Source organism: Haliaeetus albicilla, chromosome 3 (assembly GCF_947461875.1).
Source record: "Haliaeetus albicilla chromosome 3, bHalAlb1.1, whole genome shotgun sequence".
In the NCBI taxonomy this organism is placed as follows: domain Eukaryota; kingdom Metazoa; phylum Chordata; class Aves; order Accipitriformes; family Accipitridae; genus Haliaeetus; species Haliaeetus albicilla.
The window spans coordinates 23,092,817-23,118,780 of NC_091485.1; the positions used below are offsets into that span (position 1 = coordinate 23,092,817).

Sequence of the window (25,964 nt, forward strand, 5' to 3'; positions counted from 1 at the left end):
CCATGGTTGAATAATTTTTTTCTTGTAATCTAAATGTATAATTTATATTCTATTCTCCGTGATAACGATGAAAAACTGTTGCAGTGTCTGTCCATTACATGATGATAGAATGCAAATTATTTCTGAAGCAACAGAATCTCCTATCAAACACACAGAACCATTTGACTACGTTTAAAAGCAGACATGGTTGCAACGTTTATCTGAAGTGCCACTTTTGGATAGTATCTTCTTTCTCACCTACATGTTCCATTCCAGCATACATTACTCTTTATATTCAAATTTATAGCTCTATTATAAATTCATATTCTTGTGTTATAACAACTGTATTTAACAGCGTGGGAAAGTGTTGCATTAAGCTATATTATCTAATCACCTTCCAAAATTACAAAGGGTGATTTTTGAAGATGAAAGAAGATGTGAAAAATAGGCTTTGCCTTCCACTGTAGTGGAATTGTGATTCCAGGTGTCCTTGAGTTCTTCTGAGAATCAGTTCTGGATTTGTTAGCCAATTATTGAGGAAGATCTGTCTGTGGTCTGAGACTGACAAACCATAATTTGGTAATACAGAAAGGCATAATCTTTGAAGCAGCTAGTTGCAAGGTGAGATTATCCTTAAACTAGTGTAGGGTGGACTTCTGCTCTGTATACTCGAACAATAACTGTAAGGTCAATACATGAATGATATTCCATTTAAGCTGCACTTACACTGACCAGACAGACATCTGAAACAAATCTTTCCACCCAAGTTTTTTTGTCTTGCTAAAAGGACAATAAGCTTTAAGAACTGAAGTGAAATGTTGGCCTGGGGAAAAGAGCAACAAAAGCTATAAAGAGAAAAACGTTAAACTACTCCGTTCCACAAAAGCTTCTGGAGATGAAGGTACCGTGAGAAAGATGGTGAGGGGATTAGACTGATGGCAAGGAGAGGAAGGAAGGCACCAGATTTGCCTGCAATCTTCCACTGCCTTTTCCCCTTGTCTCATTTCCTATTTCATTATGTGAGATGTCTTTTCTGTAATCTTTCTCCTTCTGCACATTTTCAAATGCAACACCTTTCCTTCCCTCTTTCCCCACCTTGCATCTTCTACCCTCCATCCTATTTGACACAGTCATTTCCATTTACTGTTTCATCACTCATACTAACAGGAGCAGAATAAAGCCTCCTACTTAATTAGGCCATGATTTTGGCAAGGATAAGGAACCTCTTAACAGGAGGCCTGAAACCCTGTCTATTAGAAAATGGTTTGTGGAACACCTGATAATGATTGACAAAGAATGGAGAAATACTGCTCACATGAGACTTGATCTGAGTGTGCTGACTTAACCAAATATCCCAAACCTACAAACAAGTCCATCAACTACAGCAGGACTATCAGTGTGCTTAAATATTTTGGTGGCTCAGGGTACAGTTCCTTACAGCCTTGAATCCTTGCTATTAACTTTCCTCATTTTTTTCCAACTGTTAAATGGGATTAAAAAGATAAACTAAACTAAATTGTTACATCCTGTCATAATGTCATTCTGATCTCAGAGAACTTATTGAAATACTCCTGAGAGGACATGTGTTAGTCGTGACTAAGATGCAGAAATAAGCAGTCTCTGAGGTTTACTAGGGGTAAGACATAACAGAGTCTAAACAACAATTAAAAAAAAAAGTTTAAGGATATCCTGACTGCTGTAATATCAGCAGTGGTGATGGTGTATATGGAATAAAAGACTGATCCAAACAATGGTTTCTGGGTGCTGTATGCATACAAACAGGCAAAATGACATAACAATACCTCATCACTGATGTCAGCTTTTTTTGCCTTAAGTGGTCAAAGACTGGGGTTTTTTTAAACTGCTGTAACAACTAAACAAAAGGTCATTTTTTTCTTTCATCTACAAATGTCAGCATGTATGGCACTAGGTAACACGCTTTCAAATTATTTCCTCTCCGCCAAAAAAAAAAAAAAAGTAAGCAGTTGTTCTCATCACACCCTCCCCTGTCCCTGACGGGGAAAATAACAGTGACCTTTGTGGTGAAAAGGCAAAATGAACGTAAATGAACTGGCAGGTTTCCTGTGGCCTGGGGGCCCTGATTTAACTACCAGTGAGTTATAGTTCAACAAGGACCGCAAATCATGCATAGATGTAGAGAGATTCTATCTACACCACTATGGTGTGTAAGCCCATGCGGTCAGAATGGAGACAAATCTCACTTGATACAGCTGTGGAAAATGCAAGCCATTTTTACAGCTTGATTATAATCTTCTATGTGTAAGTGCAAAAAGAGTAGAGAATACAAAAGGAAAATACTGAGGGCTGTCTACTTCTGTAGCCTTCCGATTGTCTAGAGATGACAATTTTGGCACGGAAAAGGCTACCTAAAGGGAAAACATCGTGTTTTCAAATAAATGCTTTTTAATCAGAAGTGCCTATTCCAGGTGTGAAATAGAACAGTATAACATATCAATTTGTTACCCCTTTTCAAGTAAAGATTTTTCTGCCACCTAAGAAGCTAGCCTGCTTTTGGATTAGGCTTAATTTAATAATAGGATCTATCTTAAAATTGATATTTGAGGACATATGATAGGTTTAGCCCCTACCTCCTACCTCCCTGTGAACCAGGCTGTCAAGTGTTGGAAAGGAGAATCTCCTCAACTAAAAAAATCACTTGCTGTTATGACCAACAAAGATCATGGGAACACAAGTAAAAATATTCTGTTATAGCAACCGCTAATGTGGTTACCCTCACGAACTAAGCAACTAAGACGCCAAATAAAGAAGTCAGTAAAGCAGGGAAATGATCTATTAGCTGAAGCACAGACTGCATGTTTGTGACAGATGTTATGCTAATGTGGCTAGGTAATTATTATTATGACATTATATTCAAATGGAAGGCCTCTTCAGAAAACTGCTGCAGCTGAAACAGGGTTGCACTGAAGGGTGGAAAATTGCTCCATTAGTCTGTATTGCATCCATATACCCTGAGTCCTGGAAAGTGTTCCAAAATTAACTCAGAATTTCTGACACAACAATAACATTATCAAAATGAGCAGGCGTGAAATCTGACTTTTCTTTCTTTTTACCTATGTATGGTGTAGTCACCCTATCCATGTAATTCTGTGTTTTTGTCTTCTTCCATGAACTCTTTCTTTAAAAATCCAGCCTGCATGTTATGCAGAGATAGATTTTTTTTTTTTAGTTCCATGCTCAAAGGGATTTAAATATATTATTTGCAAATAAGCAAACTCACTGACTATAATCTTTTAGGCAGCTTGTCCCAGGAGGTACAGATGAATAAACAGATCTTATCTCTTTGTAGGACTGGTACAAAAGATTGTCAAGGATCTTTCTGGAGATACGTGGACTATCACAGTAAACTTTGTCTGCATACTACTTTGCATGCTAGCATGTCTTTTGGTCAGCTGCATTGAATTCTCTGTTAACTAGCCTGACTTCTTATGTGACAGTTATATAAAACCTATGTGAGAGCCCCAAATGGCTCTAACACCAAGTGGGGCAAGGCCAGCTTTTAACAAAGCTCTTGTCAACAGATTAGCAGACGAAAAAGTAATTGGTGGACAAATAAAAGTACAGTAAAATAAAGAAGTAACATGACTAGTGTTAGAACACTTAATTCACACTCGTGAAAACTAAATTGTATTTCCAATTATGCTACTTCTCCAAGTTGTTTGGGGTGAGAATATTATCCTGTTTTAGTACATATTATGTCTCAGTATCATCTGGGGCCTCTGGGCAATAGTGTGACTCAAGTAAATAACACATAATCAAGCCAAGTTCAACGAGCAGCAGTGTGAATCACAAAAGCAATGGGCAATGAAGCCGCTGAGCTGAAATAAATACCTGGGCTGCTGGACACGTTTTGATTTTGCAGTTCCACCCTTTCATTAAAAAAAAAACAAAAAACAAAAAACAAAAACAACAAAACACCTTGGCACGTAACCTTCAAAAGAAGGATACAGTGACAGACGTATAAAGCGGCAAACGCCCCGAACGCGGAGTTTCTTTTGCAACATCCCCGTCACGAGGTGTTAATTCTAAGACACAGCTCAGATTACGACTATAAATAGCTGCAGAGAGCACTTCCTCGCCATCTCCTCAGCCCCGCGCCTGAGGAAACGGGCGGCAACCGAGTCACCGCGGTAGGTAGCTGGGATGCGTCACGTCACCCAAGCCACGACCGCTCTGCGCTTGCGACACCAACACGGGGCCGGGCCGCCACCTCCCAACACCCGCCGAGAGGCTCTGCAGCGCCGGGGAAGCAGAGGAGGAGGAGGGCGGGCGAAGAAGGCAAGGCCGGGGGTGACTGCCTCAGCAAGGCCGCGGTCGTCACAGTCTCTGCTCCTCTGTCCCGCTTCGCTGGCGCCGGTCAAAACGCCCGCAGCCACCTCCTGCCCCACACGGCGCAAGTTACGCGGGACCGGTGGCGCTGCCGACCCCGCTGCCCCCACCCCAGCACAGCACAGCACAGGGCAGCAGCGACGTGCGCCCCGCCGCCGCTCCCGCTCCCGCTCCGCCGCCGCCCGCCCCGTGCACGCGCGTCCTTCCCCCTCCCCTGCGTCGCCCCAGGGTCACGTGGCGCCCGGAGCGAGGCGGGACCGCGCCGCTGAGGTAGCACGCGCCCTCGCCCGCCCACTCGCCCGCGCCGCGGCGGCGCGCCCCCACCCTCCAACCCGACGCCAGCGCGCGCGCGGACGTGCACGCGCCTCACCAACCGCTGCCTCTTGGCGCAGTTCGTATCCAGCCGAGCTCTCCTCTTCCGCCCGCTCCGCGTCTGTTTCCCTCCGTTCATCCATCCGTCCCTCCTCGGCTGACGCCGGCCCCGCCGGGCCCCGCCCGAGGTAAGCGAGAAGGGGCCGCCGCCGCCAAGTCGGCTTGGGGAGGGGGCGCGCACGGGGGCAGGGTGTCTGCCTGTGTGTGAGGAAGAAGTGCGGGGGGGGGGCGCCGAGCGAGCGAGCGAGCCAGCCAGCCCGGACAGCTGCAGGGGAAGGTGGGTGGCGGAGGGGCTGCCCCGGCTCCCGGCCCGGCTCGGCTTGGGTCCCCTCCCCGAAGAGGGCTCTCGTCGTGGGGAAGCGGGGCTGGCCGGGCTGCCCGCCCGCCCGCCGGCGGTGCCTGCGCTCCCAGCCGCTGCCCTGGGTTCCCCGCAGCCCAGGCCGGTGGCAGCCAGGCTGTGCCGGTGTGCGGGGCAGCGGGGGGGAAAGGGGAAACATCCCCTCCCATCCCATGGCTGCCAGGTGTGCTGGCTAGGTCGGGGGCGGGGGGCTGCGACTCTGCCTGCCCTGCCGGCCGGGGCTGGGTGACCCCTGGAGCTGCCTTCCAGCCTTGCCGTGACAGGAGGGCGGCGTACCGTTTTGAAACGTCGGTTTTACTGGCTCTGCTTGGCGGTGCGACTCTTAAATGTAAAAAATCGCAATACGTGCCTTGCTGCCCGAGCTCCTTCCGTTTTACGGATACACATTGCTTACACTCACGCAGTTAACTTGCCTACCTGGGGGGCACTCCTCCTTTGTGTTTATCCCTACTGGTGTAGGGAGTATGAAGCGTTAATCATTGGAAGTACACCGTCCGCATTTTTTGTATATGTATTTGCGTTTTTGCCAAGTGCACGTCTAAATTAATTTGTGTGAACTGCATTCTTCCTCTCATTAAGTGGTTACTGAGTACATGTAGCAGACATCAATGATTTTTAATAGAGCAAGACAATATGCTGTTTAAACGTGGGCATTTCCATCCAACAAAATGATGTCATAAATATACCTGTATTTTGGCTGCACTTTGTATGTGCACGTTGTCTGATTACTTTTCTTTTTCTCCCAAAAAATTCCATTGTTGTTACGAGAAAGAATTTGTTAGCCATACCCCATAATGGTATATGGTATTGTTTAGGATACAGTCAGAGAAGATGGACAATCCTACAGAACTCAGTTGTTTGGGTTGGTCTGGGGTTTTTTTGTTTGTTTGGGTTTGGTTTTTTATACTTTGTAATAGTATTTCCTAGGACAATTTTGAATACTGAGCTCTTAATGTTTGCAAAAATGTCTTGAAAGAGGAAAAAATGTGTAGTGTTATACACATTTTAAGAATGTACAGATATTCATTAGTCAGTCACAAAATGCCTTCACTTTGTGTTACTGAAAGTGTGGGGAGGTCAGTCAGTCAGTAGGTACCTAACCATTGTTTGTATGCATACTAAGCAACTAGCTCCAGCCACAGCCATCAGTTGTGCCTTCTCTCCTAGCCCCTGCTATAGTTTCTTTGCATCCCAGAACATAAAGGAATGTAAACAATTTTGGCATCTCTTGCAAAAATCAAGGAAGATCTCCTTACCTGGGTGGAGTAAGGGAATGATCTGTGAGGTGTTCTGTAAAAGCATATTACTATTATATAGTAGAATATTAAACTGATAAGCTGAAGTTAAAAAGTTTCTAAATTAACTCAAAATGTTGGAACTTTGAGTGCTGTATTATGTGGTATTATTCTTAATTTCAGTAGGAATAACTAGATAGTGCTGAAAGGCTCTCATAAGCAATTACAGTATTAATTATTAAGCTCATAGCATAACTTTTCAGTTAAGCGTATCAAAATATTTGGGGTTTTTAAGAGCCTGTAGAAGAGGTGGTGTTTGAACTTGTCTTATTCTTAGTATTTAACATTTCAGTTTCTTACAGAATTTAGTTCTTCGTTATTATTTACTTGGAAGACATACATGTGAAATGTTCCAGTTTCTCAGTGCAGAGAACTTTTTGTCCTTTCTCCCTACTGCCAGCATTTCTTTCCACTAGCGTAGAGCCATGATCAATTATGGGGAAACTGTACTTACTGCACTTGACACATCCTTATGTATCTGGAGGCCCAGAACAGCCCTTCTTTGCATCACATGCTTTATGACTTGGTCTCTGCCCCAGAGAACTTGCAATCTAGATCAGATAAAGCTGAAAGGATTTTGTTCAAAGCCACATAGGGAACCTCTATCAAAGCTAGAGGTTGAATTAGTTGCATTTGTTTCTCTCTTTCTGGAAGATGCTCACATGGTTAATACTCCAGATCATAATTTTCTTCTTTTCCAGTCTTTTACATTTTAAGTGCAAGATTACAGCATATAGGAAAACAGACAGTTCTTCGTTGTCTGTGTGTGAGCATAGAATTTTTTTTTTTTTTTTTTTTTTTTTGGTAAAATAGCTTTGGCTTATATACAAAGTAACTTTTAATGATTGTTTATATCATGAATTGCAAATACATTGTATGTAACTGTCTGAAAAGGGATGAAAGGACACCTGGTGTGAGATTCAGTGCTGCATGTTACATGTATCCAAAGTGAAAATAGTTTCAGGCTTATACAGAACAGTGGGTGATAATGTTTGTGATCAAATTCAGGTCTAAAGTGTATACATTATATGCCCGTAGTGGGCAAGTTCTGAGAACATAACATAGTAGCATATTATATCCCAATGATTTTGCAGGTGACAGTGCAGACCAGGAGTACTTTCTTTATGAACCTTTGATCTCATTGAATTTGCATTTTAAGGTTCTACAGTAACACAGAGATGTCATCTCTGTAAATATCTCACTGTTATATAGGCAAGCAGAGTTTTTTTAAAATTGTAAATAAAATTATCCACTTCAAGCATAGTAAAAATGTTGCTGCTTTTGCAAAGAATCACTTAAAAATGAGTTTTTATTCCACCTAGCTGCTATCTCGCTTGTTACAAACACCCTAGTATGTAGTAAAGTTAGTACTTATATTTCAATTTGTGCAGGCAGGCTGGTTTAATATGAAACTGTCATGTCAAGTCAAGTCAGCTCGTCTTTGTGTTTGAGGACAGAGCTTAAACACACTTTTGGGGGACTTTATTATTATTATTGACAGAAATTTAACTTTTTCTTGTGTTTATATTTCAAGGGAATTTCCAAGTAAAGGGTGCTATCTTCCCCTTCCTGGTTAAGTTTTTTATTGTTATCAGTTGCTTTCAGATTTGCAGTAATGTAATTTGACATTAACTGCTAGAAGTTGCCCTGAGTCACCCTTTTCCCCAAACTAAGGTACACTTCCTCATTGCTGCTATCTGTACTGAGTGAATGGATAAGATTTTTAACTGAGGAACTGGCCCTTTTCTTTATCCAAAGTTCTTAAGTTCAATACCAGAATTGGACATATGCAAAGTAATAATAGAAAAGTCTCTAGTGTACCATGTGACATTTGTGTGTTGGTATATGTGGCTGAAGCCAGCACATGCTAAGCCAGACTTAGGCCATGTCTTTTGGTTTTCTTGTCTTTTTTTTAGACTGCATAACTGTCTCCTTAGGAAATGTACTTCCTCTAGATTGACAGTTATGAAAGGCCTCTTAAAGGAAATGTGTAAAGGATTCTTTGCAAAATTTTTTCAGAGAAGTGCTTCCAATAATGAATTGTAGCTGAGATTCCATTAGAAATGGAAGTAATTGTCTCTTACTTGGCTAACAATAGAATTTAGTTTGTGATGTGAACTGAAATACAATGATTTAAAAAATTACTTGACTTGAAGCCATTCATTCCCCAAATGAAAAGTGAGCATGTTAACACAAACAAGAAATCTGAGGCTGCTTTGCAGGTTTGTCATGTCCCATGTAGATGGTGCGCAGACATGCTGTTGTGTGCTAGGGGTGAACAGATACATCCTTCAGACAAATGTGATCTCAGTGTTCATTAAAACTCAATAATGCAAGTAGATTGTGTTTGGTGAAAGTAAACGTATGCTACTTTGCTCAGCAATATCTAATTTTCCCCTTTCAAAGATCTCATGCTGTGAATACCTTTGTGTGGGGATTCTCTAAGACTAGCATTTTTTACCTGATTTTCTAACAAAGTCACCAAGTCGTATATGCAAATTAAATTTATGGAAGTTGTTCTCTATTGGTACATGTTCATCACTTCAACAATATGAGAGTTTATGAAGTAAGAAAAGGTTTCTTGTTTATATACACTATATTTAGAAATTTTGGGGTATTCCTTATATGTGTTGCTCAGAGTTAGTATATTTCTGTTCTTTCTTGTCAACCTGAAGGTATGTACTGGTCTCAGATCTTATATTCCTGTACCTATTCTAAAGGTAACCAAATTATTCACCACTAATAGATCAGGATGCATTTCATGCTTAAATACATGACTATGTTCTTTTGCTTTGACTTTTAAATTCTGGAAGGTTGTAAGAAAATATAAGTACACCTCAGGCAGATCAGTGCCTGGAAAGAAACCTTTTAAAATGGAGAAAATAGATAAGGGACTGCTCATTAGGGAAATGCTTAGTGCTTTCTAGAAACATACAGGAAAAGCTTCATCTGCTCTCTTGCATCTTATGTAAAAATGAGATAGATGGAATTTCTATTCAGAAACTTTGGTTTCTGTGGTATGTGTCTAGAAATAAGTTCAGCCAAGGATGATGTGGCTGTAGAAGTGTCTGTGCAGCTGGAAACAGATATGTCAAGTGTGGCAGGCACTTGTGTGGGATATGGCCATGCAGATTCCCAAGGGGTGCACTCTTGGATTAGCCAGTTACTTCTTTTCAGTACCTTGAAAGAAGTTAAGGTCTTCATGTACATAAGAACTTTTTGTGTCCATGTAACCTAAGTTGTCCTGGTTTCAGCTGGGATAGAGTTAACTGTCTTCCTAGTAGCTGCTACAGTGCTATGTTTTGAGTTCAGTATGAGAAGAATGTTGATAACACTGATGTTTTCAGTTGTTGCTAAGTAGTGTTTAGACTAAAGTCAAGGATTTTTCAGCTTCTCATGCCCAGCCAGCAAGAAAGCTGGAGGGGCACAAGACACAGCCAGGGCACCTGACCCAAACTGGCCAACAGGGTATTCCATACCATGTGGCGTCACATCTAGTGTATAAACTGGGGGGACTTGGGGCGGGGAAACGTCCCATCTAGTATAGGAACTGGGAAGTGGGGGGGCAGGGATTCGCCGCTCGGGGACTGGCTGGGTGTCGGTCGGCGGGTGGTGAGCAATTGCCCTGCGCATCATTTGTACATTCCAATCCTTTTATTACTACTGTTGTCATTTTATTAGTGTTATCATTATCATTATTAGTTTCTTCTTTTCTGTTCTATTAAATCGTTCTTATCTCAACCCAGGAGTTTTACTTCTCTTCCTGATTTTCTCCCCCATCCCACTGGATGGGGGGGAGTGAGTGAGCGGCTGCGTGGTGCTTAGTTGCTGGCTGGGGTTAAACCATGACAGTTTTTGATTGAACTGATCATTTTAACAGTAAAACTCACTTTATGGACTTTTAAAGTATACTTTGTTCTCACTGAAGTTCCTTTGTAAACAGAAAAAGAGGTAAATTAAAAAAAAAAAAAAAGAAAAAGAAAATGCTCAAATTAATACAATGAAAGATGCCATAATACTGGAATCAGATGATTCATAGTAGAACATAGAGATATAACTGTTGACGCATTACAAAAGGGCTAAGTCCAAATAAATAGCGGATTTCCTTTCTTGCTATCTATTTTTTTTTTCTCCCTTGGAGATAAAAAAATACTTAAGCTGCACTGGAAAATATTCTAATTTGAATGTCTTTTGACTCTACCTGACAGGAGATCTTGAAGGCATTGAATTTACCATCTTGCATCGTAGATGGAAAACTAGACATTTGATTTTATTCATTTTTAACCACCAGTTTAGTGGGCAATGGTGTTTCTCTAACATCAGTTAACTGCTTGGATTCTAGTACCATGCTATTATTACTTGTGGTAGGGTTTTTTCATTATTTTTATTTTTTGGATGGCTGGGAATTGTGGGTAAAAGCAGGTTATGCTGCCTTTTAGTCTTTTTCAGCATTTTTGAGCAGAATTTGATTTTTAGTTGCACGTAACATTGCTAAAATGGAAAATTTCATTCCAAGTTATATATTAGCCACCTTCAGCTTTTGTATGGAAAATTTTAGCAAGTATTTTTTTTTTTTAATAAAAAGTGAAACTTGATAGTATGTTTCCACTCTACTAGAGGAAAACTGTAGCTGTTTTCTCTTAGAAAAATTCTCCTGCCCCTTTCAGAAGGGATCTGAGGCAGATGGTCTTCATACATTTTGTCTTCTGTTATTCATGTCTAAATATATTTCATTTCTGCAAAGTTATTAGCCTTTGAATTAGGTTTAAAAGTCCATATTGAGAATGGATAAACTTTGGCAGTTAAATGTAACAGAGACACTGTATTGAATGTATTTTACCACAAGCTGGAATGAGCAGAGCTTTATTTCCAGTTTCAGTAAGAAGATGCATCAGACCAGGGCTAGGAGCAAGAACTTGGCCACAGGAGAGTGTTTTCAGTCCCAGTCTGATTTTCATAATCTCTGTAGGAGAACTGGGAATTCTTCCACTTTATTTGCACCCAATAGACAAAGTGTAAAAAGTGCATGAAAATAAAGTGTGGTGAAATTTAGGAATCTGAGTTGAAGCTTTGGGAGGAAGGACCTTTTCCAATATCAGGGTGTGTGAGACTGAGAACTGTGGTGCTTAAGTCTAAATTGATAGTGTAAAATGATTTGTGTCAGGATGAGGTAAAGGAGACATAGGGGACATGAATAATGGTTGTCCCATACTTGTCGTACCTATTAGGGTATGTTAATTAGAGAAGGATTTGTCTCATTCGTCTTAGCCTATTTATCCTGATCTCTGAGTGAATTGTGATTGTGTACTGATAGAAGCTTATGTCTATAGAATTTCTGCTTCCTTTCTTAGAATGAACTTAGAGTGACATGTACTGATGAAAGCTGGGGAGATGTCCTGTAGCTGTGTTCTGGCCACACTTGTTCTACAGTTCCCATACAGTACAATCATATCACTTAAATATAATTTTCACAGGCAATCAGACTTTTTTTTTTAATGACCATCTGGGATATGTAAATCTGATTAGCAGCTACAAATGTAGCCTATGGAAGCAATGTTTTGAATATGCGAAGAGGTAGAAAATGGAGGGAAACTCTGCAAAGTCAAGTTTTAACTGTGCTAAAACCCCCTGTATTTTTAATTCTTAATCTCCTGGCCTGAGTTTTCTATTGCATAGGTGAAAAAAATAATACTGTGTCTCTGGGATGCTGTAAAACTAAATTAATGCAATCAAATGTATTATGAAGGTTACTGTAGAAAACTATTATTTAAAAATGGAATCATACTTCCCATCAGGGATTTTGACTAATGAGCAATGGGATAAGATGTGTAGACTCACAAAGAGCAGAGAAAAAAAAAGAACATAGGATGATGACTGATCTTTGTCAGCAGTATTAACTTGCATGAGGCTAGTGAAAAAAAAATATGGGCTTTCTGAGGATAAACCACAGTAGAAGAACCTACCCACACCAAAGAGCTGGATTAGGGTTGCATGAAAAACATTGCTTCTACTACTTCCCAATATGGGGTATTTGCTTTTCAAAACTAAAGCTAATTTTCCTGTGTAAATTGTAAGGAAATAACATAGTACTCATAACTGTGGTTTTTACCATATATTAATGGAACACACATGATAAAGGAATGATGAACGAGCAGAGTAAAACTGAGTGTGTCTAGTAATTCTTAAAATCCTGTGAAAATACATGTTATGTCTGCTAACAAACCCAGTAATTTTTCCTGTGAAGAGCCACATTAAATACGAACTTATTCAGTGTATAGAAAAGGGCCCAGATATGGTTGCAGCTTATTGCAACCTTACTGCAGATGTAGCAGTCCCCACACTCAATTTAGGAGCTTGTCATCAAGACAAATTTAGTTTTAGCCTTGAGTGTAGTTCATTAATTATTTTGGAAACCTACAAGCCATTTTGCTGCATCCAGTAATGTCATTCTTTCTCCTGGCATCAGAGTCTAATGCATAAATTTACAAAATGTAGAGGATAGAGTGAAGATGGTAGTAGTATCCTAGGTTATTTTTTCACTTGTAATTCAAGAAGTAGTCCTCCACAGTCTTCTGTAGCAGACACGAAGTAACACCGTGGGGGTCAGGAGAAGATGCATGGGTTTAGGTAATGAGATTGTGTCTATGTTGAGGGAATATTAATGGTCCTCAGAGAATGTCTCTCCCATTCAAGGGTAGAATTGTTTCCTTATACTACTACACTTCAGTTATTTCCCCTATCCATGATGCTATTTAGAGAAGTAACGACATTTCAAAATTCTTCAGATCAAAAATTAATTCTTATTCTTAGTCATGGAGCTAGGTATATAATAAGCTTGTATGTATTGTACACACACCCAAATTATACTGCTTTAACATTCAGTTTAAAGAAAGTAGGAAAATTTCCACAGGAAAAAATGTTTATTTTGGTGTGCATTGTTTTTGTATGGTTTAGTATAAACTTGACACCACGTCAATTGTCTCAGTTTACTGTTATAATGGAACTTCAAAAAGGGGGGAAAATAGCCCACAAATACCAGACTCGGAAATGTCATAAAATTTGCCCTATAAAATGTGACTAGCTAGCCCAGTGAAACCATCAGTGGAGGGAGTAGGCACATGGATTGGCAGCAGGCATTCTTGAATTAGGTGTGCAGCAGGCTGAACTAGGACTTTGAATGCTGCTACAGGTGGTAAAGTTGCAACAGTGGACGAAAAGTCTCCAAGTGAGCTAGTGTAGACTTTGCTTAAGAATCATTAACTAAATCCCTGTTTCTTTTCGTGGGAGCTTCAGCTAGTCACGTGACCTGATGTAAAACAAGATCGTTACCTATCAGTGCAAACATATGGCAAAGTCTGCCCGTGTTATTACTTATCTCAAAGAGCGCAAGGGGGCTGTGACATTTCAGGCAAAGCCTATTGGTGAGGGAGTTTCTATGTGAGCTTTCTTAAAGAAGCGCTTCCTTTTTAATCATAATACTGCGTGGGAAAGTATATCAAACATTTTTGTCTTAAGAGACCAGAAGATTTACATAATTCTGCTTCTACGGAAAGAGAAGAAATGCTGATACAACATTCTGTTATGGCTGTAAGCTTTGCATTTACTTGTACTGTGGAAAGTTAGTTTCCTGTTTTCTGAGATGCATTTCTCAGAAAAGGATGGTTTTGAAGATGACTTCAATAGAAGTGTTGCTGCCCATGAAAGGGTTTCTTCTGGAATCTTGGTGAGTTTGACAGATTTATTGCCAAGCATGGGTATATAATTTCATATAGCGTAGTTAAAATATGTAAAAACTGACTGCCTATATTTAATAGTAAATGGAAGACTTTAATTAGGCATTCAACAGACTTACTTTGTTTCCCATTTTTGTTCCATAAGTGCTCTGTGCAGTACTAGAAGCAATCCTAAACCCCAATTAATATCTCTACTTAGGAGCAAAGGTGTTTCTGTTTGCTTGTTTTTACCAAGTAAACCTGATGCTGTAGTGGTCCTGTTTCACATAGTCATTTTTTTGCCCCCCAGTCTTTTCAGGTTACAGAATAGAAGCTAGTAAAACACTTGCTAAAGATTTTCTCTGGTTAAGGAAATGTCCTACCTCATAAATATATATATATATATATATATACACACACAAATATAGGCAAGATGAGATAAATTGAGGGAAACCATTACTATGCATATTTTTAATTTTGTTTTTCTACCTAATCTCTTGAAACAAATGCAACTTCTTTACTGTTTACATCATGTGGCATTAGACTATCTTCGAATCCTCTAAATGTATCTCAAAATAAATGACATGTATAAATATCTACTCTCTTGTAAGCTAAGATCTACATTTAAGTAACCTTTTTTTTCAGTGATAGTTAAAATTCATGCCCTCTAAAGCTGTATCTCTCTAGAACAATCTGATAGCTTGCCTTTGAGTAACTTGCAGTCTTTCTGTTGTTGAACTGGGCATTTGTAGCATTCACGTTCATATGGGTGCATCTGTATAAAAGGTGTTGGCTTTAAGAACACAAAAAAATGCAGTTTACCTTTACTAAAGCAGTACTCCGGAAACACAGAAAACAAATTTGTGGGCAGACTTTTGATTATACCTTGCACTTGTGTATGGATATTACTGAGTAACATAAAAAAAATTGTTCAAGAAAACGTGTTGGTTTTGTAGCAGGCAAGATAACATCTTTGTTAATGGTACATAGATATAATTCCTATCCACAAAACCTCCTGCTCAGGTTGTGCTAATGTAAGCATTTCCTGGTGATGAGTTTTGAGAATTTGGCTATCTATCATGTGGAGCATGTTAGATACTTAATCTGAGCTGTAGTACTGCTTAATCATTATTTGTGAGAGCCATTCGATTCCTCATTGCTGTAACAGGAGGATGTCAGCCAACATATGCAGTGTTAATTTTAGTTTAACTGATCCGAGTATTTTATAGGTGGAGGCACAGAATTTTATTTTTAGTTCTCGAACTTCCAAAGTAGATATTTTCTTTTCTTATTTTGTATTTACTTTTATGTTCTCTCTCTCAAAAAAAGAAAAGGAAAAAAAAAAGCACTTTCAGTTTCTGCCTTTTGCATTGTAATGGCTTCTTACCAGAAAAAAGTCTTTATGATACAGGGCAGAGAGATCTTTTCCCCCATTCCAATTACAGTTGCACTTACCTTAGTAGTATTAATATATTCAGATATAAGAATTTTTGCAAATTAGGTGATATTGCCTAAACATTCAAAAATCAGCCTTTCTGGAGCCTCAAAAGTCACAGTAAGTGTTTTTCTGCTGTGAGACCTTAGGTATTGATAGCCTTCTAATTTGCCATCCTAGAAGACTAAGTAGCAGTGAGCTACATTAACTTTAGCTTTTATGCAGAGTTCTGGAATTTGACTACATCAGGTAATGTATATATACGCTGGATATCAAAATAAATAAAACTTAAAAGCTAAACAGTATTGTGAAATATTGCTGCATTGCTCTTTCTTAGCTTGTCTTGTCCATCAGACTTCTGTCTTGAATTGCAGAACTGGAAACTGGCATGCCTTTTAGGTTCTTGTAGCAGATTATGAAGGCATACTGCTCTCCACTTTTGTCTGCTTTCAGGACAATGACATTTAATAAATGTATACTAAGCATGAAATAGAGTGTCATTGAGGAAAAGCTTTGTCTTACTGGTTATTTTGTGATCAGGCTGTTTCGCATTTGCAAGAATTCACACAACATTTTACACTGTCCCTCTCTATAGTCAGATCTGGTACTGCTCACCACAAGTTTTCTAACAATATACAATAAAACTTAAAGGAAAAAAAAACCCACCAACCCTGGAAAATTTTAAAATCTCCTAGCTGGGGTTATATTGGCATTTGAGATACCTGAGAAACATGAGATGTTTAATTTATGTAGTGACACTTTATTTCTGGTTGATCATTTGCTTGCTACAGTTTGAACCTTCTTAAATAATATGTTTATCTTACAAAGTAAACCATTATGTTAAAAGCTGAACTACAACATGATAAGCAATAATATAAATTAGTTTCTGATCTACAATTTTGTTTACTTACAATGTACAAAACAATGTTTGCATTAAGACTTGGATCATAAAAAGCTTCTTTCCTTGTAAACTTACTTTATTTTTAATTTTTATTTTTAATTTTCAGTAGGTTCAAAAGTTCATAACTTTCACAAGTAAGAGGTTATTCTGTTTATATATGATCATAAAAGTGGCTGTGCTGTGAGCTACAGAAATATAACTGAGATCTATGAGAGAACTTTTGCTATAGGAAGACGAGAATATATGTAAAATAGGTGAATGCTTCAGTCTTGTGGGAGTTTTGGGGGGTTATTTTCTGTGGTTAGACAGGGTCTGTTAGCATGTATGTGAGGAAAATTAAATTATTTATCAACTGAACTTAAATCTTAGCAGTTGGTGTGAAATTCTGATCCTTTAAACAGGTGTTACTTAAATGATAGATAATTCCTTGGTAATGTCCACTTCTCAAGTCCTATTCACTGAAATGAAATATATGGAACGGAGACTCTATTAAGGACTTCTATTCCTGATTGTGCCAAACATTTCTTTTAACAGATTCAGTCTCCTTGGTGACATGAAATCAACTTTTCTTTGTAAACCAATACTATAGACTCCTCTTGGAAGCAGCCAATGTATAACCATGAATGACAATGACTATGTGTTAGAGAATTTTTCCTAAGATAAAAATAAAGAATAAAGATTGACTGTCATTGTAGGGGGAGACTAATTGCTTGAACAGTAAAGCAGAGATATTGCTACCTTTCTGTCTTGGGTTACAGTTCCATGAGATGCAGCAAGTAGCTCACTTGTCAAAAGATGTTCAGTTCCCTGCCCTAGCCTTTTTCTTCTAGTTCTGTGGTGCTGCTGTGTGCCTTTGGTGTTGTCACGTTCTTCTTAGTGACCTAATCTAAACTTACTAAGCCACCGACAACAACAATGACAAAATGGGTAGACTTCTGCCAGTTGTGTCAGTGAGCTAAAATCAGCTCATTAAGAGGGTCAGATGAGGAAGGATTGAAGTGAGACCTCCCCTTTTTAGCAAGCATGAGCTATTATTTTGTTAGCAAGCAGTCAATTTTATAGTTGTACATGAAACTACTTAGAGATGAAAATGAATTTTATTAATCACTAATGTTGATAGGGAGTCCATTCTGCTGATCTCATTAGTCATTCAATGACAGTCTGTTCTTTTTGTCTTCATCAACCATATTGTACAAAAGCTACAGGAAAAAATTCTCTAGCATGTTACCTATCATAGTAATTCCATGAATAATTACAAAACAGTTCTAAATCTGGATTGGAAAACTCCCATCTTCCTTTTTAAGGATTGTGGACAGGAAGGAATTTTTTTTTTTTTTTCCAAATATCTAAATATGATTAGGTAATGTATGACTTCAGAAGCCTGAGATGGAAGAAAATACTTGTAGCTGCTCTAAGTCTGTGAAAGTAGTTTTAGATTTCCTGCATGTTTATCATTATATTGATACTGTTAAATGCTACAAAAGTAGCTTCCTTCTGAATGAATGCAATATACCCTGTGTTGCTGTAAGGAAGACTTTGAAGGCTCAGAAATGATTAATTACCTAGATAATGAAAGCAGTATCAGGAGGAAGAACACTTATAGTGCAATACACTTTTGTTTAGAGGCATTAAGAAAAATCCTAAACCTTGTTCAGAGGCTAATAAAAATAGATTAACAAATAGACAAAGAAATTCACTGTAGACTTTTTTTTGTAGATGTATCCCAAAATAGAATTTTTACAATTTAAGCTCTGTTATGTGTTCAGTGTTATGTGTTTTGCTTGTTTGTAGTGGCTCTTTGTTCTCCCAAATACTACCTTTAGCTTCAGAGACATGCAATTGCTTGGATATTTTTGAAATGAGCTTGTAGCAGTCTTTTGGGTGGGAGGCGGGAGAGGGCAGAATGAGGAAGGATTGCACTTAGGTTTCCATTAGAACACCTTGACGGTTTTCCCTCTTCTTTCTATTAAAGCTCAGATGTTTTGAGAAATCTGTGGACTTCATTTCTTATTGGCAGTCATAGCTCACATTGCATTCTTAGTCTGAAAGATTTGCAGTCATTCAAAATTCATTCATTCGCGTAAGTATTTTTAATGGATTAGACAGAATGTTTGATAAGTGATTCTATGTGTTCTTTGTTTATCTTGTTTGACTATAGCATGATCTTATTGTGTGCATCTTCCTTCCCTTGTATTCTGTCCTGAACTCCCCACTCTCATCTAGTAAGATTCTTTTGCCTAGGCTACATATTGTTCTTTTTCAATTTTCTGATGTCAGGAGTATGAACAACCACAAAAAACTGCAAAAGATTTGTTTCTCTTAACTGAAACTTTGTGAAACCTGTGGAAAGTAGTTAGTGGGCAAGATAACTCTCTACAGTTAAAATAATATATTGCATGAGTGTGTAAACCTGGCTAAGACTTGCTTTTCACATATGTAAATGTAGTATTTGGAATTTAGTGTTTATTCTTTAGGTGTAATTTCTGTGGAAATAAGGATTGTTAGCTGGTAAGTCATCTGCTTCTCATGGGTGAGAAGTGTGTTTAGACAAGGTCATGTTGCTAGGTTCACTGTGATTTCACAGACCAAACTTCACTGCAGCAGCTTTTGTAAATATAGGTACCTACAAGCTTCACTAAGCTGTTTAGAGAAGTAAATATTGCAACTATAGATGATACTTATTGTAGTTTTATTTAATCAAAAGCTAGTGGGAGTGTCTTGGTAACTTTTAGTACCTGGCATCACCTACCATAGGTGGAAGTCTTGCTCATCTCAGTTTTAACTTCTGAAGGTCAATAGCAGTGCTTTTTCAAGAAGGGTTTTTACAAGCTCATGATTTTTATGCTGCAATAGGTTTGTTTTAGTACTTGTTTCACGGCAAATAAATTCACTGGTGTTTTGCTTTCCTTATATAGGAGGACAACTGGGTTTCTTCCATATTTGTTTTCTCCACACTCATTCTCAAACTCCTCTGTCTCCCATTAGAACTTTTGATGATTTCTTTAGGGTGACTCAGCCTCTTTTAAAATATAGAGCTGTAAAGGGAGAGTTACATGTAGTACACCCTACATAACTTTTCCTGACTTCTAAGGGGTTTTTTGCATCCTTACGTATAGTTATCTCCATTTTCAATAGAGGATCAGTTGTATTAAATAAGCAATCTTTAGAGAATTAATTTGTCTTTTTAGCTTGTCTGTGTAATTAAGCATCACTTGAATCTAGGTTTTGGGGTTAAAGTAAATTTTGAAGCATTTAATTTTTAAAAATATTTAAATAATCATAGATTCAACTTGATAAACTATTAAGAATATGTTTTATAACTCTGGAGACTTAGTAATATAAGAACTGACTTAAAATTCTGTTGACTCTTCAAGGCATTTGTGTAAAGCTTGTTACAGTAGTCAGAGTAATTGGTAAATGATATTACACATCTATTTAGATGTTTTTAAAAAAAAATTAAAATTTTTTTTACATTTTAAAAATTCATTTACTTTTTTTTTTTCTTCCCCTCCCTTAGTCTCAGACTATGAACTACGTAGGACAACTTGCAGGACAAGTCCTGGTAACTGTGAAGGAGCTGTACAAAGGCATTAATCAGGCAACCCTTTCAGGATGCATTGATGTCATTGTGGTCCGGCAACAGGATGGTACATACCAGTGTTCTCCTTTTCATGTCCGATTTGGGAAGCTTGGTGTATTGCGCTCTAAAGAAAAAGTGGTAAGTTCAGAAAGTGGGCCAAAACAAAGTTTTGAATACCAATGCATTCCCTTTTTTCCTCTCTTCCTTCCCCAGCCCCCCACATATGCAGTTAGCAGGCTGATTTAGTACAGAGCAGTTTCTCATATATGCTGTACAGAGCAATAGTTTTGGAATGCAAAACAGAACTTCCTGTGGTAATCTAAGGACTCTGCAAAAAAATACTGTGAAAGAAAAGCTTTGACAGCTCTTGAGCTACGCAAAAAGAATAATACAAACATATAGACTTCACAGTCTTAAAATGTTTACATGGCTATTTATTTACTTATTTAATTATGCTTGGAAAGAAATGCTTAATGCCATTTAACTGATCCCTGATGTTGCAAGCAGCTGTTTTTGGAATGTCTGGAGGACAAATAGAGCATGTCTTAAGGGCTGGTGACGTATCATAAATATTACTCCTTGTTAGCTCTGTTCAAGGCTGATATGCAGTAGAAAATGCAGTTGTTAATATCCATAAGCAATAAAAACTGGGACTGAAGCTTCATTCCTATGTGGGCATATTTGAAAGAGAACCTGGTACAATTCCCCGTCCAGCCAGTCTGAGACTGTGGCACTACCTGAGCAGGTTGTCCTGCCATACCTTTTCCATAGGCTTTAGTAATCATGCCTAGGGAGTAGGTTGGATTGAATTGTAATTTGACTGAAAAATGGACCTATTGTGGGGGACTTTACAGTACTCTCTACTGACAGTAATGTATATGGCAGTATTGCCTGTGGGTGGGTCTTCCCCCAAAAGATGGATTGATTTAAACAGATCATAAAACCTCAGGATTATATGCTGCTTTTCTAATAAGTGAAAGGTCACTGCAGAGAAACTAACCCCCATCTTTATTCTCTTTTTACAACCAAGATATAAAGTGCAACTAAAAGAGCAGTTATGTTAGGCCATTTATTTGTTAACGGTCCATACTAGTAGTTACATGCATTAAAGTTTTAAGTTTATCATAGTAACACAGACTAGCAGCAGTTTCTCTGTTTAATTTTTTTGTTTTGATTTCCCACTTGCCAGTGTTTTTCTTAATGAGCACGCTGATGACAAAAAGTTGATTTTCCTTAACAGTTCTGCAACAGATTACGTTACAGTTTTTCAGCAAGGTACAAGAGAGGTGGTATAGCTGTACTTTTTCTAATGTCTAAGCAAGTGAGATACAACAGGAGTGATCTGAAACTTGAGCTTGCTAAATGTCTTTACAATTCTGAGAAGCTGAACCAAATTTTAGAGGATTTCAGCTTCTGGGTACCTCTAGATAGCTGTTGAACAGTAGAAACATCTACTTTAGGTACCTGCTGTACTAGGCTATCAGCATAGTTCTCAGCTTTTGCTTGAGTGGATGGCTGCTGCTTCTTGCTTCCTTCATCCTTGGAGTTACCATTCTGCATTTGAGTGTTTTCTGAATTGTCAGTTGAATGTTTATTACTGCGTTGTGTACGCATTTTTCTCTGGCATGTTATGAGGCTAAGATCAATTGGTAGTCTCAAGATGTATGGGAACACAAAATAGGCATATCTGTGCTTTACTTCTATGCTTAAGATATATACTGAAGTCTCCAGAAACCAGCATGAGGTATAGGAACTAAAATTAGGGATGTTTGTCTGTCTAAATCTGTATAAAGTAAAGGTTGAAAAAAAGAAACACTAAGGTTTGGGGTTTTTTTAACTCATGTTACTGAATTGGAAATTCAAGAAAATATTGTAAGAAAAAACTGTGTTCAGTAGCAAAATAAATATGATTTTCAGATCAAAGCCATTCAGTTCTTGTGGGGGAAAAATAAAAGCTGTTATCTTAAGGGTATGGGTATAGTCCCCATGCATGTTTCATTATCTTACCTGTAATTTGTCATCTCCTATGATTGGGTTTCCTTGGCTAATGGTTTTATTCTCATAAATGGGCAAATAATGGAGTGGACTAGGATACATGCATACTGTCTGTCTTAGCACTGTGATGGTGGTGGTTTTTTTTTTTCTTGGCAGTCCATGTGCAAATCTTAAAATTAGTCCTCTTTCCTTTTTGACTGGCCATTTCATATCATGATAACTAACTGAATATGAGTATTCATGTCACAATACTAGCTGTATGGCTTGGGGTGTAATTTTTTCTTTTGTATTGGCAGGAAACTAGAACTTGAGTAATGTACATACTGGATATCTCATAGCAATTACAGTATTTAACTTGGTCTCTTTTTGACAAAAGTGTCTAAACTATATATAACCTGAAATGCCATTGGCATTTTCTGCAGTAAGACAAGTCCATTGCATTTCTCTCTGACATGTATTAAATTATTTTTAATTACCTAGGCTAAATGCAGATATACACATACCCTTAGATAAGCAGATTTACTGAAAAATAAGGTAATTTTATCTGAATATTGAACACACTTTGTTTGGAAAAATGTTGAATAGAACTTAACTGGATGCGCAAGATTTCACAAAGAGGAGGAACTAAAACAGTTGTATCTTGGTTTCAGAAGAACATTTGTTTTTTTCTTTTATTTCATACATGTGGGGAATGGTAATCTCTCCTGTGCAATGTAATCTAAGTTAAAGTACCTTTTTATGAGTATAAAAACATTCTTCCTCTGACAAAAGCACTATGGTTGCAGAAAGATTGTGGTCCCATAAACTTATAAGCAGGAAAATCTGAAACAATGTTAACTGAGTTGCATAAATAATCGTGGCAAATCTCTATCCCTTTGAAACAAAGCCTGCCTCCAGGAGGCTTCCAGTTTGTTGTCTTGAACTTTTGGTATTCAGGACTCAGATTCATATCAGGCCCCAATTCAGGTTGAGCTTTAAACATATGAACATGAACAGTCTCAATTATTCTTCCAGGAAATAAAGACTAGATCAATGATTATTATTTATGCTTCTAGCTCTCCAAATTAGTTGAACAAGATTCAGTCTTCAGATGTTTAGGATTTTTTTTTCCAATTTTTCTTTTAGGTGTTAGGCTAGGCACATGAAGTATTTTGCAGGTTAACAAAATAAAGACCATTATTGTAACAGACTTCTTTCAAAAAGCAGATGGAGGAGAAAGAGACATGATTATACAATGGAACAAAGTTTACTGTCAGAGCTAAATGGGCCTTGAGGTCAGTGCTTTGCCCTGTGATGAATAATTTACATTAAATCATCTCTTTCCACAGATTGATATAGAAATTAATGGTGATGCTGTTGATCTTCATATGAAACTGGGTGACAATGGAGAAGCTTTCTTTGTGCAAGAAACTGAGGAGGAAAATGTAAGTGCTTTGTCCTTCATGATTGCTACAATGCAGTATTAACAGAGTAATGTGTTAAAAATGCTTAATATAGTGTTGTCGATATTGTAGCTTTCATAAAAGTTACATTTTCTATGACTGAATCTTAACATCACTCATGCTTCCGGGTTGCTTGGTGCTTTGTATGATTCTGCTACCAGTGATAATAAAGTTAACTTTTTTTTTATTAGAGCATTATTTGAAAGATTTGTTGAATTTATTTTTTTTACTTTGTTTTAATATATTCATTATTGTTGATTGCAGTGCCTTATAATAATTTTTGCCTGAAGTTGTTATAGCTTGTGCTACTGAACTCTGTACTAATAATGGTTGTCTATTTTGGCATATTTTTAATTTGTCTTATTTTTAGCACAGTTTTTCATGATTTTATCTATGAAACTTTGACCAGTTAACAGTAACTTCTTCAACTTGAGAATTCTTCTTGTATTATCATACAGTAATTAATTTCCCAAGAACCTATTGCAGCTGGAAGCTAATGGGCCTCTGAAAAGCAGGAATAATGGTTCATTTTTAGCGTGATTTCCTAAGGATATGGGAGCTATTTAATCACAATATTTATCAGTCCTGAGCTTTGGTTTTGATCACTTTTGAATCTGTTGGCATTTTTCAGCAAGACAGAAGGAAAGAAGATCTAAATACAAAGTTCCAAAAGGTTTAATGAAAATAGTTGGTTAGAGGAGAGAGAAAAAAATTTTGTCTTGGTGAAGTAAAAGATGAAGTGTTAATTTTCTGTTGTTATTAGGAATCAGAGTCTTTCAAGGAAATAAGCTTGATCTACTTTTTAGTTTAGGGTGCTACTTGTTTACTGTGAGGAATTGGAGGAAGCTCTCATTTTGAAAGGAGTTAAATATAATTTAAAGTGGAGGGAGTAAATAAGCATTAAGACCCTAAACAATAACTTGGGGTAAGGATTCATAACATTTAAGAGAAAGGAAGGCTGGGTTCTGTTTTAGCATACATCACGATTAAAATCAAAGCTGGAAGCAGTTTTTTATAGATATAGGCTGTGTCAGCCATTGATGGGAACTGATCAGTCTTAAGACTTTCAGAAAGCAAGGGTGATAACTGCTACCTTTGTCCCCAGTACAATGTTTTAAAGGAGCTATTGCACTTGCTTAGTATATTTTAACTTATAACAAGAGTGCTTCATCTGTATAATGTGTTCCAGAAAGCTGGTAGTTCATGACAAAACTATAGATCAAGTTAGCTACAAAGCAGAGGACTGAGTTGTTTTTACTACTTTTAGACATTTTTTTTCTTAGTATTTCTGCTACGGATCAGTGTGTCCTTGTGGTCACCTCTTGAAGCTATGCTTAAGGTATAAACGATAAAGCTCTCATGGAGTTCTCAATGGATTCAGAAAGTTTCTTTCAAGTGGTCAGTCTTTGCTGTTTTCACATCTTGACATTCAGAAGTAACACCAGACGCCTCAATTCACATAAATCAGGACTATTACAATGTAACTTTCAGGCATCATTTTTCGGCCAGTTTTCTTTCAACTTTTCCTCTATTTTTTTTTTCTTCTTCTTATTCTGGATTATTTATCACTAATTGTACAGAATATTAACTTTATTTTAGGTGCTGTCATTTTATTCGGAGGTTTTTCACAATGCAAAATCTCTGTGTCATTAGTGCTGTATAAGGCTGTATTTTGTTCTCCTTTCTCCACTTCTCTCTACTTTACAACCAGTGGTCTGTAACTCTTAACTCAATGGAAAAATTGAATTTAATATTAAATAATAGCAGTTCAGACTGTGAACACATCAGAAGTAGTATCAGTGGTCTGGCTGTTTCTTACCACAGTGTAGTTCCTGACTAACCTTCTGCATAAAAGTCCTGTAAAATAGCAGGCATCTTGTAATTAGTTCTATTCTTGCCATGAAATTGAGCTCCATAACTTTTTCTCTTTCTCCTCACTATGCAAATTCCATTCTCTTTTTGTTCCACTTTGTCCCTTCACAGTGTGTTTCTTTCAGTCTAGGTGTCAGTATCTTTAATTTCTTGTTATGATGTAAATAAACCACAGGCAGTCCATTGGTAAAACTTTTCATTCATTTGAATTGTGAATTGTTCCTTCAAAGGCCAGTGAGTTGTAACTAACTGAGGGTTGGTTTTTTGTTGGTTTTAACGCGAGTAAATTATAGTTGAGTTTTTCTTTTTGAAAGATACTTTACATAAATAGTGTCTGACATGGATGACAAGACTGAATGCACCTTTACCAATTTTGTGGGTAACACTGAACTCAGAGGAGATGTAGACAGGCCAGAAAAAGAGCCACCATGTAGATCCAACTTGGCAGGCTGGGAGACTGGACCAACAAGATTCACGTGTATCTTGGTTAAACCTTGTGTGAAGTCTGCATCTGGGTTGGGAGAATCCCACACAGCAGTACAGGCTGGGATCTCACTGAATGAAACCCATGTCTGCTGTAAAGGCTGGCAGTGTGCCCTGGCAGCAATGAAGGCAAATGTGTCATAGGCTGCATCATCAGAAATACAGCCAGCGG

The 25,964-nt window shown here is 38.0% G+C and overlaps 1 protein-coding gene across 3 annotated transcripts in view; it reads left to right on the plus strand.

Moving 5' to 3' along the window:
• The first annotated feature begins 4,698 nt into the window (after positions 1-4,698).
• Positions 4,699-25,964, plus strand: part of LPIN2 (lipin 2) — a 48,067-nt gene continuing 26,801 nt past the window's right edge. Inside the window, exons 1-3 of one of the 3 annotated variants that reach the window (XM_069779097.1) lie at positions 4,699-4,847; positions 19,938-20,138; positions 23,324-23,419. In XM_069779097.1, the coding sequence (XP_069635198.1) occupies positions 19,947-20,138; positions 23,324-23,419 (288 nt within the window). In that variant the 5' untranslated portion in view covers positions 4,699-4,847; positions 19,938-19,946. Of the gene's footprint in view, positions 4,848-13,748; positions 14,096-19,937; positions 20,139-23,323; positions 23,420-25,964 lie in introns of those variants that run through there. The other 2 variants (XM_009925850.2, XM_009925847.2) reach the window with 2 other exon arrangements.